The sequence below is a fragment of the Hemicordylus capensis genome, chromosome 4 (genome assembly GCF_027244095.1).
Source record: "Hemicordylus capensis ecotype Gifberg chromosome 4, rHemCap1.1.pri, whole genome shotgun sequence".
NCBI lineage: Eukaryota > Metazoa > Chordata > Lepidosauria > Squamata > Cordylidae > Hemicordylus > Hemicordylus capensis.
The window spans coordinates 98184744-98204917 of NC_069660.1; the positions used below are offsets into that span (position 1 = coordinate 98184744).

The 20174-nt window shown below is 43.7% G+C and overlaps 1 protein-coding gene across 2 annotated transcripts in view; it reads right to left on the reverse strand.

Annotated features, from left to right (window-relative positions):
- C8B (complement C8 beta chain) overlaps nucleotides 1–20174 on the reverse strand; it is a 52789-nt gene that overhangs the window by 15818 nt on the left and 16797 nt on the right. For both annotated transcript variants that reach the window (XM_053250750.1, XM_053250751.1), the window contains exons 5-8: nucleotides 16206–16338; nucleotides 15135–15332; nucleotides 12833–13073; nucleotides 5170–5298 (exon numbers count right to left, since the gene is read on the reverse strand). In XM_053250750.1, coding sequence (XP_053106725.1) covers nucleotides 5170–5298; nucleotides 12833–13073; nucleotides 15135–15332; nucleotides 16206–16338 — 701 coding nt within the window. The remainder of the gene's footprint in view (nucleotides 1–5169; nucleotides 5299–12832; nucleotides 13074–15134; nucleotides 15333–16205; nucleotides 16339–20174) is intronic.

Sequence of the window (20174 nt, forward strand, 5' to 3'; positions counted from 1 at the left end):
AAAGTGACAGGCACCTTGCAAATGAGCCCAAGGGAAAATATGAACATAGGAAGCTGTCTTCCACTGAGTCAGACCATTGGTCCATCCAGCTTAGTACTGTCTACACAGACCGGCAGTGGCTTTCTGAGGCTCTCAGGCAGGATTCCCGCTCAGCCTGACCTGGAGATGCCAGGCAGGGAGCTCAAATCCTTCTTCCTATAGCAGCCCTATCCCCTAAGGGGAATAGTTGCACAGACACATATGTCATACTATTCATTCATTTTACATTTTACTAGCTGACCCTGCACAGAGCATCTGTGCGGTCTTGCACTGAGCCTGTGGCATTGCACCCCCCACAATGCTCTTGCTCGCTCTCACTGCCCCCTGCAACTCTCTCGCCTGCTCTCACTGCCCCCGCAACTCTCTCGCCACCCCCCGCTTTTCCTCCGCAAGTCTCTCTCCCACCCCCCAAAGTCTCTTGCTTGTGCTCTCTGTCCTCCACCTTTCTATCTCTGTCTCGCAGTCCTTGCTTCCCCCTGCCACTTCCAGAGACTGTCACCTGCTTGCCTGCCTCCGAGCTCCCTACTCCCTGCTGCTTCACAGTGCAGCTCAGCCAACCGTCCACCACCCGCAGCCCCCAGAGCCAACTGTCCAGCTCCCGAAGCTGCCCCCAGCCTCCTAGCTCCCTGCTGCTTCACAGCGCTCCCAATCCAACTGTCGAACTGTTTTCCAGCTGCCCCGCAGGGCTCATGGCCCGTCTTGAAGAATTAATAATATAGAATGTCCCGCTCTTCCTCCAAGGAGCCCAGAGCAGTGTGCTACATACTCAAGTTCCTCCTCACAACAACCTTGTGAAGTAGGTCAGACAGAGTGAAGTGGCTGGCCCAGAGTCACCCAGCAAGTATCATGGCTGAATGGGGATTTTTGTGCTCCTTCCTGTCCCCTGCAAGTCACTGGACAAGAGCAGGAGTGTCCCTGCCCTTGCCTGCAGTGTGGTGTAATGATTAGAGTGCTGGACTAGGACTGGGGAGACCCGAGTTCAAATGCCCATTCAGCCATGATACTTGCTGGGTGACTCTGGGCCAGTCACTTCTCTCTCAGCCTAACCTACTTCACAGGGTTGTTGTGAGGAGGAACTTAAGTATGTAGTACACTGCTCTGGGCTCTGCCAATTCCTCCTTCCATCTGCTGCCTCAGAAGAGATGCTTCCCAAACCACCCACCCCCACCCCCACTGACCACCAAGGCAAGGGCAACAGAACCCTTGCCCTTTCCAGGTGGAAACTGCACCGTTGATGGGGCTGCTGCTCTTCCCTTCCTGGTGCCAGTGAGGGAGTGCTGCTGCTGTAGCTGCTGCTGGTGGGAGCCAGTTCAAAAGGAATCGGGCTAGAGATGCGCTCAGCAAAGGTGCTGAAGGAGCAGCCCAAGAATCAAGCCCCTGCGCCGCTCAGAATCCAGGGAAAGGAAGGGCAGGGAGCAGCAGGAGTTTTGCCAGCGCTCTCTTCCTTCCCAAGCAGACGGCGGCTGCTCCGGGTGGGTCCAACAAGGTCTCCAACAGGCAGGAAGCGGGTGGGATGGCTGGCCGACCTTCCCGCAGGCAGGGGAGCCCCTTCCCAAAGCGCAACGGGCCCCGCCGTGCATCCCACCTCCAGAGGCTCCCAGCGGTTCAGCCCGCTGTCGTGTTCGCTTCCAGGCTGGGCTGGTAGACCACAGCGGTGGCAACAGAACCAGGCGCTGCTGACCAGGGCCATTCTGTGGCACCCCTGGCTGCTGTAGGATGGGGCTCTCCTTCCTGGGTGTGCTCCCGCCCCCTCCCCACCTTGCAGCTGCACAAGAGGGAGCCCTTCGCACCCTGCAAAGGGATGCAAGGATGCGCTCCGTACGGGGAGAGTGCAGGGCCCTCAAAAATGCGGGGCCTGTAGCATATGGACATTGGATGGGGTGAGTGGGCAGATGTTCAGCATCACCCACCTGCCCGGAGGTGCTCTTAGCCCCAGACCATGTGGCCCTTGCCCATGGCCCCCAAGGTGTGGGGGAGGCATTTAACAGCTGCTGCGGGGTTGTCTGCCACCTCTGTGAGGCCAAATTACTGATCATTAGAAGTATTCTAGCCACCATGTGTGCGGCCAGGGGCGGGGTTGGGGCAGGCCCCTGTGGTGGCGGCAGGTGGAGTGGGAGCGACCGCTGGAATGACTGTCCGTGCAAGGGTCACTGGTTCGGCCTCATGGCAGCAATAGCGGGGGGGGGGCTTGCAGTGGCAGCAGGGGGCTCACAGTGGCGGCAGAGGGCCTCACGGCGGGGGCAGTCCAGGTGCCCAATTTGCCTGGGTGTGACACTGCACCCACCCGCCCACGCTCTGCACCATCATCAAGATGCAGAGGGTAGCAGTGCCAATGAGGGTGGGCAGGTGTGGGCAACACTTTGCCACTCACCCTCCCACCCTGCTGGCACTGCAAGAGTGGCAAGTGGCAGCATCAGGGCAGGTGGGTGATGGTGATACCCTCCCCCACATGCCCACCTTCCTACGCCCAGAGAGGCTAGCAAGAGGTGGCAGTGGCAGATTCATGGGGAGGCAGAGTCGCCACTTGGCTATGGCGGCAGTGGGGGGGCAAGGGGGGTATTTACCTTCTACACACACTATAAAGTGGGTTGGGGGGGTGCCACAGAGGCCACAGCCACAGCTCCAGAGAGGGTGAGTGGGCAAGGGGAAGGTTCCCCCTTCTGCCTTCCAAACCATGCTGCTGTATGGTGTACAGAGTGTGCCTTGTGCCTGGGCTACTTATGGGGGCATCTGGCAATTGCTCCAGGGGGCATCTGCTGTGTCCCTCCTGGATCTGGAGAGTGCGTTGGGCATGTGTGTGACTTCCTTTGGGGCTGGCTGGCAGCTGCAGCTGCTCTCTTCTCTCTCTTTTTGGGCATCAGGACAGAGTTCAGTTCCTGTGTCAGTGCTGCAATTGCCAGGAAAGGGATAACTGAGGCTACCACTCAGAGAGCTACAAAGCGGGACTACAGCTTGGAGCCCTCGGAGTGGTCTCCTTGGGTCATGTGATCCCCCTAGCCACTCAGGGGGCTGGAGGACCAACATTGCAACCTGTGGCTGACTGCTTGAAGAGAACCCTGTAAAAGTTGATTGTCAGTCTCTCATATTCACTGCCGAGGCTTCACCAAATGCATGTTTGTTTGCTGTGAGGCTTGAAATAGGGTAAAGGTTGTATGCATGGGGTCACCCTGTTTTCTGCTCGTGTGAATAGCTTCTATGTCGTTCAGCACCTTCCTATATCGCTGCTGCCTGATATAGGAGTTTCCCATATTTTGGGAATCACACCAGTGGGGATTCGAACCAACAGCCTCCTGCTCTCTAGGCAGGTTACTTCCCCACTGTGCCCTTAGGTGCCCTATAAAATATGCCCATTAGCCTCTTCCACATTGCACAATCTTGGGATTCACTCTTGAGACTGCTGCTCATCTTTATTTTTCATTGCAGTCAAGCCTCCATCCCTTTTGAGACCCAGCTTGCCAGCACTTCATCTGAGACAGATATGCACATCCTTACTAGATCCCCTTCTCACCCTGGGTATGAATGTGCATGTGTGTGAGTAAAGATGTGGATAGGAATCCAGCTAGCTAGGCTAGGAGGCTTCCCTGAATTCTATTTTTCACCAGATTAGTGGAATTGGGGTTTGTCCCCAATCCCCATGGGGAAGGTGGCCAACTCCTCCCCAGAATAAAAAGAGAAACTTCCAAAGGGGTCCTTGACCAAGTGGTCATAGCCCAAAGGGCCAAAACCTCATGAGAACCTCATCCATCAGTCAAAAAACTGCTGAAGAACAAGGTCAAAAAAGACCCAGAACATAACTACAAGAGTTTGGACATACAGTCTTCCTATCCCAAGGCAGCAGGTTTTGGTGTTGGACTACTCTCTCATGAGAGCATAGACTGCTGGCCCAAGTGGGCTTTTATCGCCTGGCCATGAGTGCCCTTCTTCTGGACACCTGGCCCCAGAAGTCACCACTCTCACTTTGGTTTACTTCGTTTGCTGTATGTCGATGCTCCATGTCAGTGTCTCTCCCTACATTCCCCGACTCTAGTAATGTCTGTGTGCCCGAATTCATTGGGGCTTGTCTCTGTTAGTCCTCCTCTCCTTCCTCTTCACCTTCCTGGACCAAGAACCTGAAGCCAGTCAGGTTCCCTCATTAAGTACACCTCACTAGCTTTCTGGAAGTCCAAATGGGCTGAACCAGTTCTTGGTTCCCAGACTTGTTTGGAAACGTGTTGCTGGTTGGTCTGGTCCCTCATGTGGTCTTCTATTCTGACCATTACCTGATGTTATTCCCCTGTGTGTCTTTCTCTGGTCTCCAGACCGGTGGGGCGGGGGAACAATAATATTTGATGAGGGGATAAGCCTTGAATTACAAAAACTACCATTGTTTTTAAAAAACACATTCCTTGAGCTGTACTGGAAAATAATCAGCTTCCCACAGGTTTTCCTGTATTGTCTACCATAACCTCCCTTCTCAATTCCATTTTTCAGACACGTTCCACCACCTCGTTTCAAATGGCATTGCAATGAGAATGCAAAACCTACACTGACCAGAATGATAATTTCCCCCCTCAAATTAACAATCAGATGTCAACCTAAATAGGGTCACGGAGGCTCAAGGGTGATTTAAGCCATGCCCCCAACTCCTGCCTGTGGCTTCCAGCGGCATCTGGTGGGCCACTGTGTGAAACAGGATGTTGGACTAGATGGGCCTTGGGCCTGATCCAGCAGGGCTGTTCTTATGTTCTTATGATTTTAGTTGCTTGCAGCCAGGGATAGGCAGCCTTGGATCTCCAGCTGTTGTTGAACTGCTGCTCCCATCACACATCACATCCTGATGGGAGTTGTAGTTCAACAGCTGGAGAGCTGCCCCTGCTCTAGACCCTCTTCACAATGACACTGTGAAGTTCATTGCTATTTGTTAGCCGAGTCAGGAGAAACTGGACTGATACATTTCAAACTCTCAACAAAATTCATAAGAGTATATCCTCTTAAGCCAATATTTCATCAACAATTACATGTTATTGATACTTAAACCAACTTCAGGGTAATTTTTTTCCAGGCGTTTTGTCTTATCAGTGTAATGAAGCAACATAAATAAGTACTAAATGCAAAAGGACTTTTCACATTGCATGACTGTTATATGCTTACCTCCAACTTCTTTTAAAATGCCTTCACAATCTGCAACTGTTATTCCCACGTTGACCCGAACAACAAAAATAGTTGCGCTAGCTTTGACCCCATGCTGTGTACAGGACTGGACATCGTTTAAAGAGTAACCTTCAAAAATGGGAATAAAATATTGGTTAGAATAAAATAGACGTGGATCCAAAGTTCCCCCTATGTAGACAGAAGGCACTTCCACTCGCAGGGGAGATGCCAATTCCCCCTCCTGCTGCAGTCCCTTTATTTCTTGAAAGCTGCTCTGGATCCCCTGGAGCCAATTTATGGAAACTGAAGTTGAGAAAGAAAATCAGGAAGACCTCTGCATGGAGAAGAACGCCTTCCACTAGTGCAGGGGATCTTTAGTAGGATTGTGCATTTTGTATTTTTTCTGTTTCGATTTGTACCAAACCCGAATCAACCCCATTTTGTATTTTGTCCACAATTAAGCCTTCTGAATCACCCCAGATTTGTTTTGTATCTGAATTAATCCGAATCTGAATCTGAATTAATTCAGATTTAAAAATGGGTCGTGTGGTCAAAAGAGTGGGTGGGGGTTATAGTGCCCAATGAGTGGAAGCTACCACAAAATTTTCAAAGGAATTGGGCAAACTGCTGATTTTTGGTGAAGTTTGCGCATCTTTCAGATTTTCTCCATAGGGTATTATGTTGGTTTCAGGAAAAGTATAGCTTCACGCAGGGTGGGGGGGAAAGGTGACCCAGAGTGGAGTGTGGTTGGTGGTAGTGCCCAGTTGGTGCAAGGAAGCTACCACAATTTTTTTCAGAGGAATTTGGCAAAGGGCTGATTTTTAAAGAATTAATGAAGTTACGTGTCTTTCAGATTTTCCTTGTAGGGTATAATGGAGGTTTCTGCAGTCCCATAACTCCACTTGAGGGGCACTGGGGTGGCCCAGAGCAAGTGGCGGTGTAGTGCACATAGGGTGCCAACGACCCACATGGGTTGCCAACCCATGAAGTACAGGGTTTTGTTCTAGAGGTGTTCTGAGAGTAGATTCTCTGGTAGCATATGAGAGTGGATTCATAGTTTTTCATTAAAAATCTCATTTGCTACCAGAGAATCTAAACTCAACACCTCAGAAACAACAAAGCCCAGTACCCCAATGGGTTAGCAATCCAGGGGGTTGGTTGGCACCCTCTGTGCACTACACCACCACTTGCTTCAGGCCATCCCAGTGCCCCCCAGGTGGCGTTATGCGGCTGCTGAAACCTCCATTATTCCCTATGGGGGGAAATCTTAAAAATGCATAAACCTCAAAAATTCCTAAGAAATCAGCCCTTTGCCCTATTTGTAATCTGGGTGCACCACCCTTGGGGCACTGCCACTCAACCCACTGTTTTGCCCCTGAAGCCCTACATAAACAAGTTGAAAGAGTGAAGAGAATGACCAATGAGCCAGCGTGGTGTAGTGGTTAGAGTGCTGGACTAGGACCGGGAAGACCCGAGTTCAAATCCCCATTCAGCCATGATACTAGCTGGGTGACTCTGGGCCATTCACTTCTCTCAGCCTAACCTACTTCACAGGGTTGTTGTGAGGAGAAACCTAAGTATGTAGTACACTGCTCTGGGCTCCTTGGAGGAAGAGCAGGATATAAAATGTAAAAAAATAAAATAAAACTGCCTTGGTACTATGGAACAGCTTCAAATGTTCATTTAACTGAAGTGGAGTGAGCTGTAGCCCAAACAAATCAGCCTACTGTTCAGAATTGTTGAGATTTATCATCACTGCATTTAAGAAAAATGCAAAACCATGGATCATGGTTACAAGAAAGAGAGAAGCAACTAAGATTCCTGGGGATGTCAATAGATTGACAGGTGTATTCCCTACCCCCCTCCTTTTGTCTCCTGTAGTCCCATGTGGATGACCTGTCCCTGCAATGGCAAAAGTTGTGAACCCCTGGCTTAGACATCACGTCCCACCAAATTACATTGTGGCCTAAATTACATTAGACTGCTCAACTTGGGCAACAAAACTTAGACACCACTATAACTCATAAAAATCAGAAGAAAGACAAAATAGCTCTTCAAAAGAGCCCTGAACATGTCAAGAGATTCTTTCTAAACCTTTGGAAAGAAAAACCTGTGTAATTTCAGAACTTTCCTAACCAGCTTCTTGAAAAGCTTCTCCACACAATTTATACCATGGCTTTTAGCAAGAGCTTTGAAATTGCATTGAGCTCCCAAAGATATTTGGGTATTTCTGTCTCAAAATGCTGTCTTCCAAATCCCTTTGCAAGGTCATTTTGCATTTCAATCACACTGAATACAACACTTAACTAAACTATTCATGCTCAACAGTTTTTGCATATCTTATCTTCTGCTAATCACTCAGTGCCTCAGCTGGAGTGGAGAGAGTCAGAGAAGAAATTGCAATGCTTTTTGGAAGAACAAAGAAGAACAAAGCATTCTGTCCGAAACACAGTCATTTAGATTTGGAAACAAAAATCTCTGTTTTTTAATTCTTGATTTTGTTTTGGTTACAAAACCTCTGAAATTGCCATTTCCGGGCACAAAACATTTTGTACCCGAATTGAAATGCACAAGCCTAATCTTTAGATTCAAGTCATAATGTTCATTCATTCATTCAATTTCTATACCGCCCTTCCTGAAGTAGGCTCAGGGCAGTATACATTAAAATAAAAAACACATCTGTTTTTGACAGTCCCAGAAAGTGGAACATTTTCTGTGGGATGGTTCACATGTAAGAGGGTATGAAAGAGCTGCCGGTCCTGCTGTCCCTTCAGTGTCACGCAAACCCAGTAATGTCAGGTAGAGAATGCCGGTACCCTCCTTAGCCCGGCATTTGCTGGACATGCTTAGAAACCAACATTTGGCTCGACAATGCCAGGCTGAGGTGGATTACTGACATGTTCTCCCCAGCATTTCCAGGTCTACCTGGCACAGAAATGGCAGCAGGGATAGGAGTGTGAGACCGGTGGGAAACTGCAGCTCTTCCATACTTGCCACTTTTTGATGTCAACCTGACCTATGTATTTTAAAGAAAATGCAGTGACTTTCTTGGGATTCAATAATAATAATATATTATTGGTGTTATAGTAAGCATGATAAATACATTTAGAAAGCACAACTGTTTCTGAATCCACAGTACATCAGTCAAGCATGGTACAGGATAGCATGCCTATCCCATCAAGTTCTGCTCTTTCCCCTTCTTTTGTCTTAGGGGCCAAATTAGATGAGATGTTGGAGATCCATGATTGGATCTGCCTTCTCTTTTAAAAGCAGAGAAGAATTGGATTTGCATCACAGCACTGAGGGAAGGATTTTAAAAAAAAAACAACCTCTTTCTCCTGCTCAGTTTTCACAATCTGAACTGCCCTTTCCCAGCTGTTGTTTCCTGGTTAGGCAAAATATATGGTGCAGGCTTGAGACCTTGATTTACATCAGAAGAATGGCACTGGAGTGGAGCAGGGGGAGGTTATATACCCCTTCTCCAAATGCTGTGGTTCTAATCCAATTTTCTCCCCCCACTCTCAGTTGCTTTTAAAGGAAATTAAAAGATACAGGACATTCATGATGGGACCTCCAACATTTCATCTCTATCATCCCTTATCCACATGTTCCTTGACAGGAGGATCATCACTTAGGATATAGTTCAATGACTATATTTATGAGCTGGTACAACACAGTTTTCACTGAAATAATTTGCTCCTAAGTATTGTTTCCATGACAACTAGGCATGATCCTGCCAAAACGTAATCACTATAATGGTCCATTAATTTCTACTGGAGAGGTTTATTCTACTCTTTCACTAAAATAAAAAAGCAACTTAAACATGCTCCTATTTGGCTGGATCAACAACAACCACCTTTATTATTTCTTAAGCATTTTCAAAACAAAGTGCTGGAAATAAATACAATTTATTCCTCATCTATTCATTGTAGAACTTGTCAACATGGTCTCAAAACTCACAGTGTATGCTTGGATGTCATTCATTTTACATATTCCATTGTCACAGAAAATAATCAGAAGGATCCTCTTTCTCAGATACAGGTTTTAGGAACATAAGAATTCTTAGGAATAGCAAAACCATTCCTCACAGACAACAGGAGTAGAATTTATATGAACAATAAAACAAATTACCAGTTATCACAGAAAAAATACAACCCATAGCTATCTACTCCGACCTACCCCAGCCCAAGGAGAAGTAAAATAGCTATTCAGCTTCTAGAAACAAGTACTTATCTATCTATCTATCTATCTATCTATCTATCTATCTATCTATCTATCTATCTATCTGTCTATCTATTCGATTTATATACTGCCCTTCCTAAAGTGTCTCAGGGTAGTTTACAGTAAAATAAAAAACACACGATAAACAATTAAAATCGGAAAACAACTCAACCAGATTAAAACTAAAACTAAAACTGGATACCATTAAAAGCCAGGCTAAAAAGATGGGTCCTTAAGGTTCTCCTGAAGGCCTCCAAGGAAGATAATCCTCTCATATCCACGGGAAGGGCATTCCACAACCTAGGGGCAACAACTGACAAAGCCTGATGCCAGGTTGCCACCAGATGAACTGATAGCACCTGAAGATGGACCCCTCCTGATGATCTTAATGACCAGGCGGGTCTTGTAGGAAAAGGCGCTCTCTCAGGTAACCCGGGCCTAAGCCATTCGGGGCTTTAAAGGTAATAACCAACACTTTGTACTTTGCCCGGAAACATATTGGCAGCCAATGCAACTGTTTAAGAACGGGCATAATGTGATTTCTCTGGGATACCCCAGAGACCAATCTGGCTGCCACATTTTGAACTAACTGAAGTTTCTGTACTAGGCAGCCCTACTTAGAACGTATTGCAATAGTCCAACCTGGAGGTTACCAGCTGGTGTACCACTGTTTTCAGGTCCTTCTCAAGGAAAAGGGTGGAGTTGTCAGATCAGTTGCAGCTGGTAAAAAGCAGTCCTGGCCACAGCCTCAACCTGAGGAACCAGGGTGAGTTCCAGGTTCAAGAACACTAGCTACACACCTGTTCTTTCTTGGGGAGTGTAACTTCGTCCACAACAGAGCTGATCTTGTGGTAGCAAGCGTGACTTGTCCCCTTAGCTAAGCAGGGTCTGCCATGGTTGCATAAGAATGGGAGACTAGAAGTGTGAGCACTGAAGATATTCCTCACAGGGGATGGAACCGCTCTGGGAAGAGCATCTAGGTTCCAAGTTCCCTCTCTGGCATCTCCAAGATAGGGCTGAGAGAGATTCCTGCCTGCAACCTTGGAAAAGTCATTGCCAAGCTGTGAAGACAATACTGAGCTAGATAGACCAATGGTCTGACTCAGTATATGTTCCTATCTTGCAGATTATGACCCCCAACCATGAACACCTCTGTCTTGCTTGAATTCAGCTTCAGTTTATTATCCCTCATCCAGCCCCTTACTGCCTGTAGGCAAGCATTTAAGGAGCTAATGCCATTTTCTGATATTGATGACAAGGAGAAATAGATTTGGGTTTGTCAGCATATTTATAACAGCCAGCACCAAATCCCTTGATGTCCTCACCCAGCGGTTTCATGTAGATGTTAAAAGGCAATGGTGACAGAATGGAGCCCTGAGGGACTCCATATAGTAGCTCCCAGTGAAAGAGCAACTGTCACCAAGCACCACCATCTGAGATCTACCCGAGACATAGGAGCGGAACCACGGTTAAAAAGTGCCTCCTATTCCCAAATCCCTCAGGCGCTACAGAAGGATACTATTGTCGATGGTATCAAAAGCTGCTGAGAGATCTAAAAAAATTACAATATACAATTACAGTATTAAGGTGGGGGTTCTCAAATATTTCTGAATGATTATTTCTAAGCTCAGCGCACCCTATTCTGTTTCTAAGCAATAAATAAGGAAACAGATTGGCCAGGATCCAAAGTGCTGCACACTGTGTGACCTGTGCATGCATAGATGCTTTTCAGCTTCTCTCTTCCAAGCAGTATCTTCCATTACACCTGAAAAGTATCCCCAGAGATTGAGGACCCTCCAGGGCCACCCACCATGAAATGCAAGAGGCTGCCACCAGTAATGACATTTAGGATCACTGTGTGCATGAGAGTGCATTGGGCATTTCTGGATCATAGCCATTGCATTACACAGAGGAATCCAGTAAGTCCTTCTGCAAACAGTTAGTCAACTTCCCTTTGCCAATGGGTAAACAAGAGACTGAATCTATTGATTAACAGCCCAAAGCTCTCTTTGTTCTACACAACAAACACTAGCCCTTGTGAAAGCACCATCCATCAAACTGTGAAAGGAATGTCAGATAGGGGAGTCATCCCAGTAAATTATATACTGCTGCTTGGAGTCCTACTACAGTCTAGATGATTAAAAAAGGAGAAGGAGCTGCACTGCTAGAACCCACAGAGAACCCACAACTTCAAATTTTATTAAATGATGATCACCTAATTGTTCCAGGAAAGTGTTTCAAAGTCATTTACATGGCTGTGAAAGTCTTTAAATGACCATGATCTTCAATGATGTGCACAGGCAATATTCTTCACATAGAAACACTGACTGAGACAATATAAATATTTCATATGCCTTAGTATCTAAATAAGCTGTGTGACAACATATTATAATCCTATGCCACTTATTGATTCTTTCACAACCAAATATCAGTATATTTACCATTCCTGATCCCCTCCCCATTTATATATGCTTGCTTCTTTTACTTTTCAGTTCCCAAAAGGTCATACATCAATCTAAAACAATACTTCAACCATAACAGAACCCCACAGTAAAATGTATTAAAAGTAGCTGAAGATAATATACAAACCAAGTTTTCTCATATTAAAAAAAACCTATGCAAAAGGGCCAATGGTGTGGATCTGGCAGGTCTCCCTTGGGTGAGAATGCCCCAAAAGAATATTGGGGTCATCACCGAGCCACGACTTCTTATAGATGGCAGTCTAAGTTGCTTGCTGTGATAGCAGAACTCATAATAGGACCTCACTACTTCATATCAACATTTAGGGAGTTCACACAGGTGAAGACATCCCCTCAGAAATACTTTCCTTGCATCTTGCGGTATTAAGGATAAATGAGATCAGCTGAATTGTATTCATTTAGCCTCTCAATTTCATCCCCAAGCATTAAATTTCAGCCTTAAAAATAATAATAAATCACCTCCCCCAAGTTAACACAGCACTGAGGTGCAGTAGCTAAGTGGTTAAGCTGAAGTGACATTTAGTCTAACAAAACAAGGTTGACTCTGTTCCAACTTTCTGTGAATGAGGACTTGATCCATAGGGCCGAGAAAGTCAAAAGTGATGGGCATCAGCTACGTAGTGTACAACAGTAACTGGCATGGTTTGACCTCACTACTCCAAAGAGACAGACGTTAAAATCATGAAAATAATAACATAAAGAAGTGCCACTAGCAGAAATATGCTCGAACAATGAGCACAAATATGAGACGCTCTTTGCAAGGTAGATCCAACAATAGCCAATATACAGAAATTTCAAACAACCCACTTTCCTGTAACAGTGGAGAATGCATTAACCAAATACCTATTGTTTTCTTCAAGTATGCAAGCTTGTGTGATGCCAGATATTGAACAGGGTTCAACACCTGTTTATCTACTTCAGCATAAACTCATCTGATCCAGCAGCCATCCCTGCCCACATACCTGCCTTCCGAAGCTCTTCACTATTCATGATCAAAGTATATTCGTAAGTGCCACCAAGGGTTGCTTCGGTGATGTAATGTGTTCCATAGTCTCTATAGAGTTCTCGATATTCTCCATAGCTGTACTCTAAAGGCAGCTGTAGAAGTCTCTGGAAGAACTCATTGTGAAGCATCAAGTTCTGCGTCTTCAGTTTATACTGGACAACTTCTAGCTCTGAACGTGCATGGATAAATTTGCTAGACTGCAGGAAAAGAGCACATATATCAAATGAGAGGTCTTTATAAAGTGCTCCACCACAGCATTATACGTGTGTGTGTGTGTGTGTGTGTGTGTGTGTGTGTAGATGGTATATGTTGCTGATTGCATTAAATATGTATTGGAAATCCATTAATAAATAAATATATAAGGCATATCATATGATACTCAAACTCAAACATATGGCATTCCAGTCATTCAAACAATAAAAACAGATATTCCCACAGACAAATGTAATGTTTCATATCTGCACATGGTTATGAATCATAGGAGCATAACCATACCCTGAAGTGAAAGCCCATGGATCTTGTTCCAGAGATATTAAGTCATAGGAACATAGGAAGCTGCAGTAGACTGAGTCAGACCATTGGTCTATCTAGCTCAGTATTGTCTACACAAATAGGCAGCGGCTTCTCCAAGGCTGCAGGCAGGAATCTTTCTCAGCCCTATGTTGGAGAAGCCAGAGAATGAACTTGAAACCTTCTGCTCTACCCAGAGCAACTCCATCCCCTGAGGGGAATATTTTACAGTGCTCTCATGTGGTCTCCCATTCAAATGCAACCAAGGTGAACCCTGCTTAGCTAGCGGGACAAGTTTTGAAAGATAAGAAAATTTAACAGCAAAGTAATCTTAAATAAACTCTGCCAGCCTTATATATATAAATTATATATAAATTAGGCTGGGAACAAATATGTATAGCCAAATACTATACACAGATTCACATGGGTCATTCATGGAAATGAATCATCAGGTTTGGCTCAGGAATTTGAAAAGGACAGTTCACTCCAGCTCACTATCAAAACTGAATTTCTTATTTCACTCAGGGGAAAATTAATTGTGTTGCCTATCTATTCAAACCTTATTATGATGATGGTCTCTTTTTACTTTAATATTCTTTGACAGTGATTATAAAATATGCAAGCTTTATTTTGATCACATAATGTTAGAATTTAAGAATTTGAAGATGCTCATTGCTGGAATATAATCCTAGTTTTTAAGCACTAAGTGGAATGGGGCAAAAAAATAAATAAACCCTATCACTCTATGGATCAGAATAAAATGCACACTGCTGCACTGAACTGCTAGTATTTTGGACAATGCACACAGCTCTCCTGACTAAAGAATGCAGTAGATACAGCAACTCTACCAAGGTGAAATGGCTTGCTTGAGCCTATAATTAAACTATGGAAGGCTGCAAGCAGTTTTCATTATATATTACTGTCATGACTGCCCTGCAGTTGAAAAGCTTGGTTTCTTTGCTTCTACTGCCATTTTCTGAACTGACAGCACCTGTCTTGTTTCACCAGTCTAACATTAGCATGGCCTTTTATGTGCATGCTGACATCCCCCTGGAAATTCCAAAGACAGGAAGGCAGCTATCTCAGAGAATTCTCTTAGAAAAGCAGATTCTGTAGTAGTGGTGGTGGATGGTGGGGTGTAGGGGCTTTGAGCCCAGCCTTTCCCTTACATTTCACCCACACAGTCTGTTCGGTATCCTCACATGCCCCACATCTCTTTCTCCATCGAACACAAACATGTGAATAAATCTATAAACAACTCATATAGATTTATCCCTGTCCACACATCTGTCTCATTCCTTTCCCTACTATTATGAATACTACTCTATGATGAATAAATGTATCTCCATATATAAAAAACTGCCTTGGTGATTCGGTTTTTTGGTCCATCCAGATCAGTATTGCTTACGGGCATTAACAGATTAGGCTTGTGTTAGGCAATGTACACATGGGTCAGGAGCAGTAAACATGCCCCTTGAGGTGACAGGTGTGGGTTCTTCACTCTCCATACAGCATCTTTTTGAGACACAATCCAGGAAACTGACTGGCATGTAGAAGTAGGCTTTTATATACAGTACGGTATGGATTGCTCTTCTGCATTGAGGGAGACTGAATTTCCCTCTCAGGTGAATAAAAACCCTCTATCCTAATTCCAAAAGTCATACATTAAGTTTTTTTAATGTGATAGAATGTTCATGCACCACATTTTCTACCTGAAATGATCAAAGAATTAAGAGAAGAATGTTTACCGTTGAAGAAAATCTTTTTGTCCTCTGAATAAACTTCTTGTACCTGCTGTCATCCCGACTGTAGCCAAATTCAAATACTTTTGGTATTTTTATTCCAATGCTGAAGCTTTCCTGTACTGTTTTTCTCTCAGAGATACTCTGTTCAAAACTTGAATATGATTCAAACTCACTCAATGCAAATTCGTATTTGCCTTTGGTCTAAACAAAAAGCAAAAAGAAGAAAAAGAAAAAGAAAAGAGGGGGGGGGAGCAACATGTCTGACTTTTTGCATGCTAATTTCACACTTGAAGTTTAGCAGAGAATTGGGATAGGTTTGAATCCTGTTTACACTATGAAGATGAAAAGCGCGGTGTAATTGGCTAAATTCTGTTATTATTACTTCAGTGTTATGTATGAAAGATAGATAAACTGCACACACAAACACTGTATCTGAGAAGTATATTTAAAATTAGGCATGGGTGAAATCTGCTGGAATTCTGGTTCCAATTTGTTGCATGCCAATTTACTTAATATTAGCAATTGCTTCCTTTAGATCAGTGGTTCTCAACGTGTGGGTCCCCAGATGTTGCTGAACTACAACTCCCAGCATCCCTAACCAAAGGCCAATGGGGCTAGGGATGCTGGGAGTTGTAGTTCAGCAACATCTGGGGACCCACACGTTGAGAACCACTGCTTTAGATAAAAGCTTCAGATGCAGTGGTGCATGTGGATTTCATGTATCCAGGTACAAAATGCAGGAACATGGCTATCATGTTTCAATAGTGCTATCAATTGTTTCTGTCCCCTCCTAACTGAGCAAAGAGGCACCTTTTTAAAGTGGCGATTCTCTTCACTTAGCAGGGGGAGAGCAACTGGCCCTATCCAGCCCCAGCACGTCATTCTTCCAGTGGCTGTTGCTGGTGTCTCTCTTTTGTTTCTTTTTTAGATTGTGAGCCTTTGGGGGCAGAGCGCCATTTTATTTATTTATTTACATCTATATAAACTGCTTTGGGAACTTTTTGTTGAAAAGCAGTATATAAATATTTGCCATATTCATATTGCTATCTGCACAATCAGATATTTGATACTCACCTGCGGCAAATAGCTCTCTACATTGTATGGTTTTCTAAAACTGGTGTCCCCAATATACTGTGGAGTGCATGCTCCAGCATAATATTTATGATCAAAAACCAGTCCTTCTAGATTGTTTGTGAAAATGTTCAACCTAAGGAGAAGGAACATAAATAAAGCCATCAAGTTTGTATTCTTGACATTAATTAGAGGTAAAATATGGTGTGGTTATTTTTTCCCTTTTGCTACAAATTTTAGCCATTTTAGGTTCTACAAATTCTAACCATATTTAGGTTCTATGTTCTACAAAGGGAGGCTGATTCAAAAGATACTTTTTTTGTTGGCCTGACCACACACACACTAGGACGTGTGTGCACTGTGAGCACACACACATCCTTTTCCTCTTCTCACCGTGCCAGGACACCCTTCCCTAACCGCACAGAGGCACAGTTCATCAGAACTGTTTCTCTACGTGTACTATACTAGTTTAAACTACTATTTGTAGTGTATTTAGAGGTGTGCTTTCAACAACCAACCATCATGTAATTAACAAACAGTGCTTTGGTGTGCCAGAAGAGGGGAAAGGACATGTGTGCTCATGGGACACTAACATCCTTGTCACATGTTGTCAGGCCAGCAGATGAAGTATTATCTGGACTGACCCAATGAAAGTTTTAGATTATCTGAGGTCACAACAGCCTGCAGTTTTGCTGAGCAGGTTTATGAAGAGGTCAAACATACATCTTTCTGTCATGGGTATTAAGAATAAATTCACCCCTTCTTTCCTTTCTGTCACCTGATTCAATTCTGGTCCAGAATATGATGACCTTACCTGTAAGCTTTTCACCTGAAATGTCATGCTTGTGTTTTCCAGAATGTTTTTGAGGTATAGTAGCTATTTAGTTCTTCTCTGTTTCTCAAACATGACTGATGGAAATTATATCTACATGGAGGGGGTTGATTATATATCTTAGCTGGAGTTAGCAATAGAACAAAAGAAAGAACAAACTGGTTCTTGTATTCTAGGAGGACAAATTGGAATGCTGCTGTGTTTTTCTGAGTTATGATTTCTGCCTGATCATGGAAATTTTTAGAATAAAAAACTGTAAACCCAAATGAAGAATCAGGTTGCTCTTTCACATCTCACCTGACCCCTTTGCAGCTTAAAAACAGTGGTGGTAGTATTTTGAATTCAAGACTATGTTTCTTGACATTATCTTTCATATAGAGCCCTTTGAAATTAATTCCATTTTGATTTTTTATGCTTTGTCTGTGTTTCATTTATGCTATATTAGAAGCTGTATAAGAAAACCAGTATTTTAACAGCAGCTTTTTCTCTTAAATTATTATCTTTTATATTGTCAGTGCAAAATCCTAGTGAATACAAACTCACATAGTGGGGTATTCTCTAAGTTGAAGATTTTCATACTTTTTGGCTAGCCAAATAGTTTAAGATTAATGCAAATGCTAAGGGTGTAAAAAAACTCTATTAGGAACCTAGGAAGCTGCCTTATACCGAGTCAGACCATTGGTCCATCTAGCTCAGTATTGTCTACACAGACTGCCAGCGGCTTCTCCAAGACTGCAAGGAGGAGTCTCTCTCAGCCCTATCTTGGAGACAGAAGCAATCCACCACATTCCTTGACAAATATTCCATCAAAATGCACTGGGGACAGTAATCCTTGCATCTCTCTTTTCTGTGTGCACCATTATTTATTCTACTGCAGCTAACAAAAGGTTCCTGGAGTAAATAACAGAGTAGCAAACTATACTTTCATAAACCACATAGTAACAGAAAGCTGTAATATTGTGAATATGAGAATTTCCCAAAGAGTGTTTTGAAATAATTGCATACCCACCCAGTAATTAATGGCGTGAAAAGAAATTCTGCTCATAAGTATCCAGCGGAGAATCTTCAAATATTATGAACTACCTTAGGCCTACATAACTTGTGACCTGCCAAGCTGAATGCAGTCCTGCCCACCATCCATGGCATCTCCACAGGAATATAACAAATTTCCTGGGTTTGCTGCCGGATCTACAAAAATGTAGCGTATAACAGGGAGGGTGTCATCTTGGAGATGCCAGGGGGGGAACTTGGAACCTAGATGCTCTTCCCAGAGCAGCTTCATCCCCTAAGGGGAATATCTTACAGTGCTCACACATCAAGTCTCCCATTGATATGCAACCAGGGCAGACCCTGCTTAGCTAAGGGGACAAGGCATGCTTGCTACAACATGACCAGCTCTCTTCCCATAGACCAGCTCTCCTCCCATATCCTTTGAACTGGTCCAGTTTCTTTTCCTAACTGCTTTGTGATGAAATTCAAACGGAGCTAAATTGTGCAAAATTTCCAAAATGTGTTTTTCTATTGGGTGATCACAGGTTCAGGTTTGCCAAATACACTCTAGTGTATGAGCGAGACACATCTTAGCCCTTTTGAATGAACATGGCTCACATCAAACAGTGATATCTCTTTGAGGCCACAGAGGACTGAGTAGTCGAATATATAAATAGGACATGAATAGAAATGCCCTGTATTTGTACTTCTCTTTACTTCTACTCAAAGTTCAATGAGCCAGTTTCCAAAAACAAAGCTCAAAGCGTTTCTGACTGACAGTAAGAAGAATATGTCAAAAGCCCCAACACTCAGTCATACCTGAGTTGATATGTGCATGTAAGTTTGTCACAGGACTTTCTTTGGTCCATGGCTGAATTAACACATAGACTAATAAAAGTATAGCTTTAGGCCTCCAAATGTTTAGATGAGTTGGGCTATTGTATGCCCTCCATTCTGGAAACAGGTTCTTCATTCCACCTCGAGGAGTTATACCCTAATTCAGACATTATGTTCTATGAGTTGTATAGATGTCTGTACACTCATACAGGTGTTTGTGTGAATGACTGTACCTGTGTTCATTTTAAAAGTAAACCTGGATACAGGCCCTTCAAATGCATGGTACAGATCAGAAGTATACTTCTTTACTTGCACTCAACATAACACGTGAATAACTCTACCTGTGTACAGATCTGTACCTGTGTATATGTACACTCATTGTATGAGTGTTGAACATAATGTGCGAATGGGCCTTATGAAGTTGAGTCTTCTTATGGCACTGTGAGAAATTAAGGCCCTGAGACTTAGCTGTGTTGGTGGATGATTCAGAGCATCATTTCGACAACCTTGCTTGGGCTCAAAAGGCAAAAGTACTTTGTGGTAAGAGACAAACTACTCTAAGTATGACTGGGTGAATCCACTCTTGGTCTCATTCACTTCACTTTAAGTACTTAAAATTTAATTGGTTTGAAAATCAGTCCCAGTCACATACACGACTGGAGACAATCGTATATGTCTAAAGGTCTTAGGGGCCACCTCCTCCCTATTTGCCTGCTTGGTCATTGAGATCTGGTGGGGGGTGGGGATCCTTGCTCTGGGTCCCATCCCTCTAGGAGACATGACTTGGTATGACCTGTGTCAGGATCTTCTTGGTGACAGTGCCTATTCCCTTTTCATCCCTTTGTGGACCTTTCATAGACAAGTTAAGACACTGCTGTTGCATCTAGCATTTCTAATGAAATATTTCTGGTCCTGAACTTTTGGTCCTCTGTGTGTATTTTCTGTTGTGGTTGGTTAAATACTGCTGGTTTAAAATGGTTGGTTCAGTTATTGTATTTTATTGTAAATTCTATTTTTTAAATTGTCTTTTTAATTGTTCATTGCCTTGAACTCCCATTTCTGGAAGAAAGGCAGTATATAAATCAAATAGACAGATAAATAGATATGAAAAAGTTTACACAGCTGCACAAATAGTTTTCTTTGTACTACTGTTGTTTATGTGATTAGGCAACATTCTTTTGCCCTAGCATTCTCAGTATATTTTTGGTTAAATTTTCTCACTGGAATTTTAACAATGATTAGAAAAGTTACAAAGCTTCGATTTTAGAAAAAAGTGGAAAGTACAAAGTTCATTCAAAGGACTCTGCTGAGCA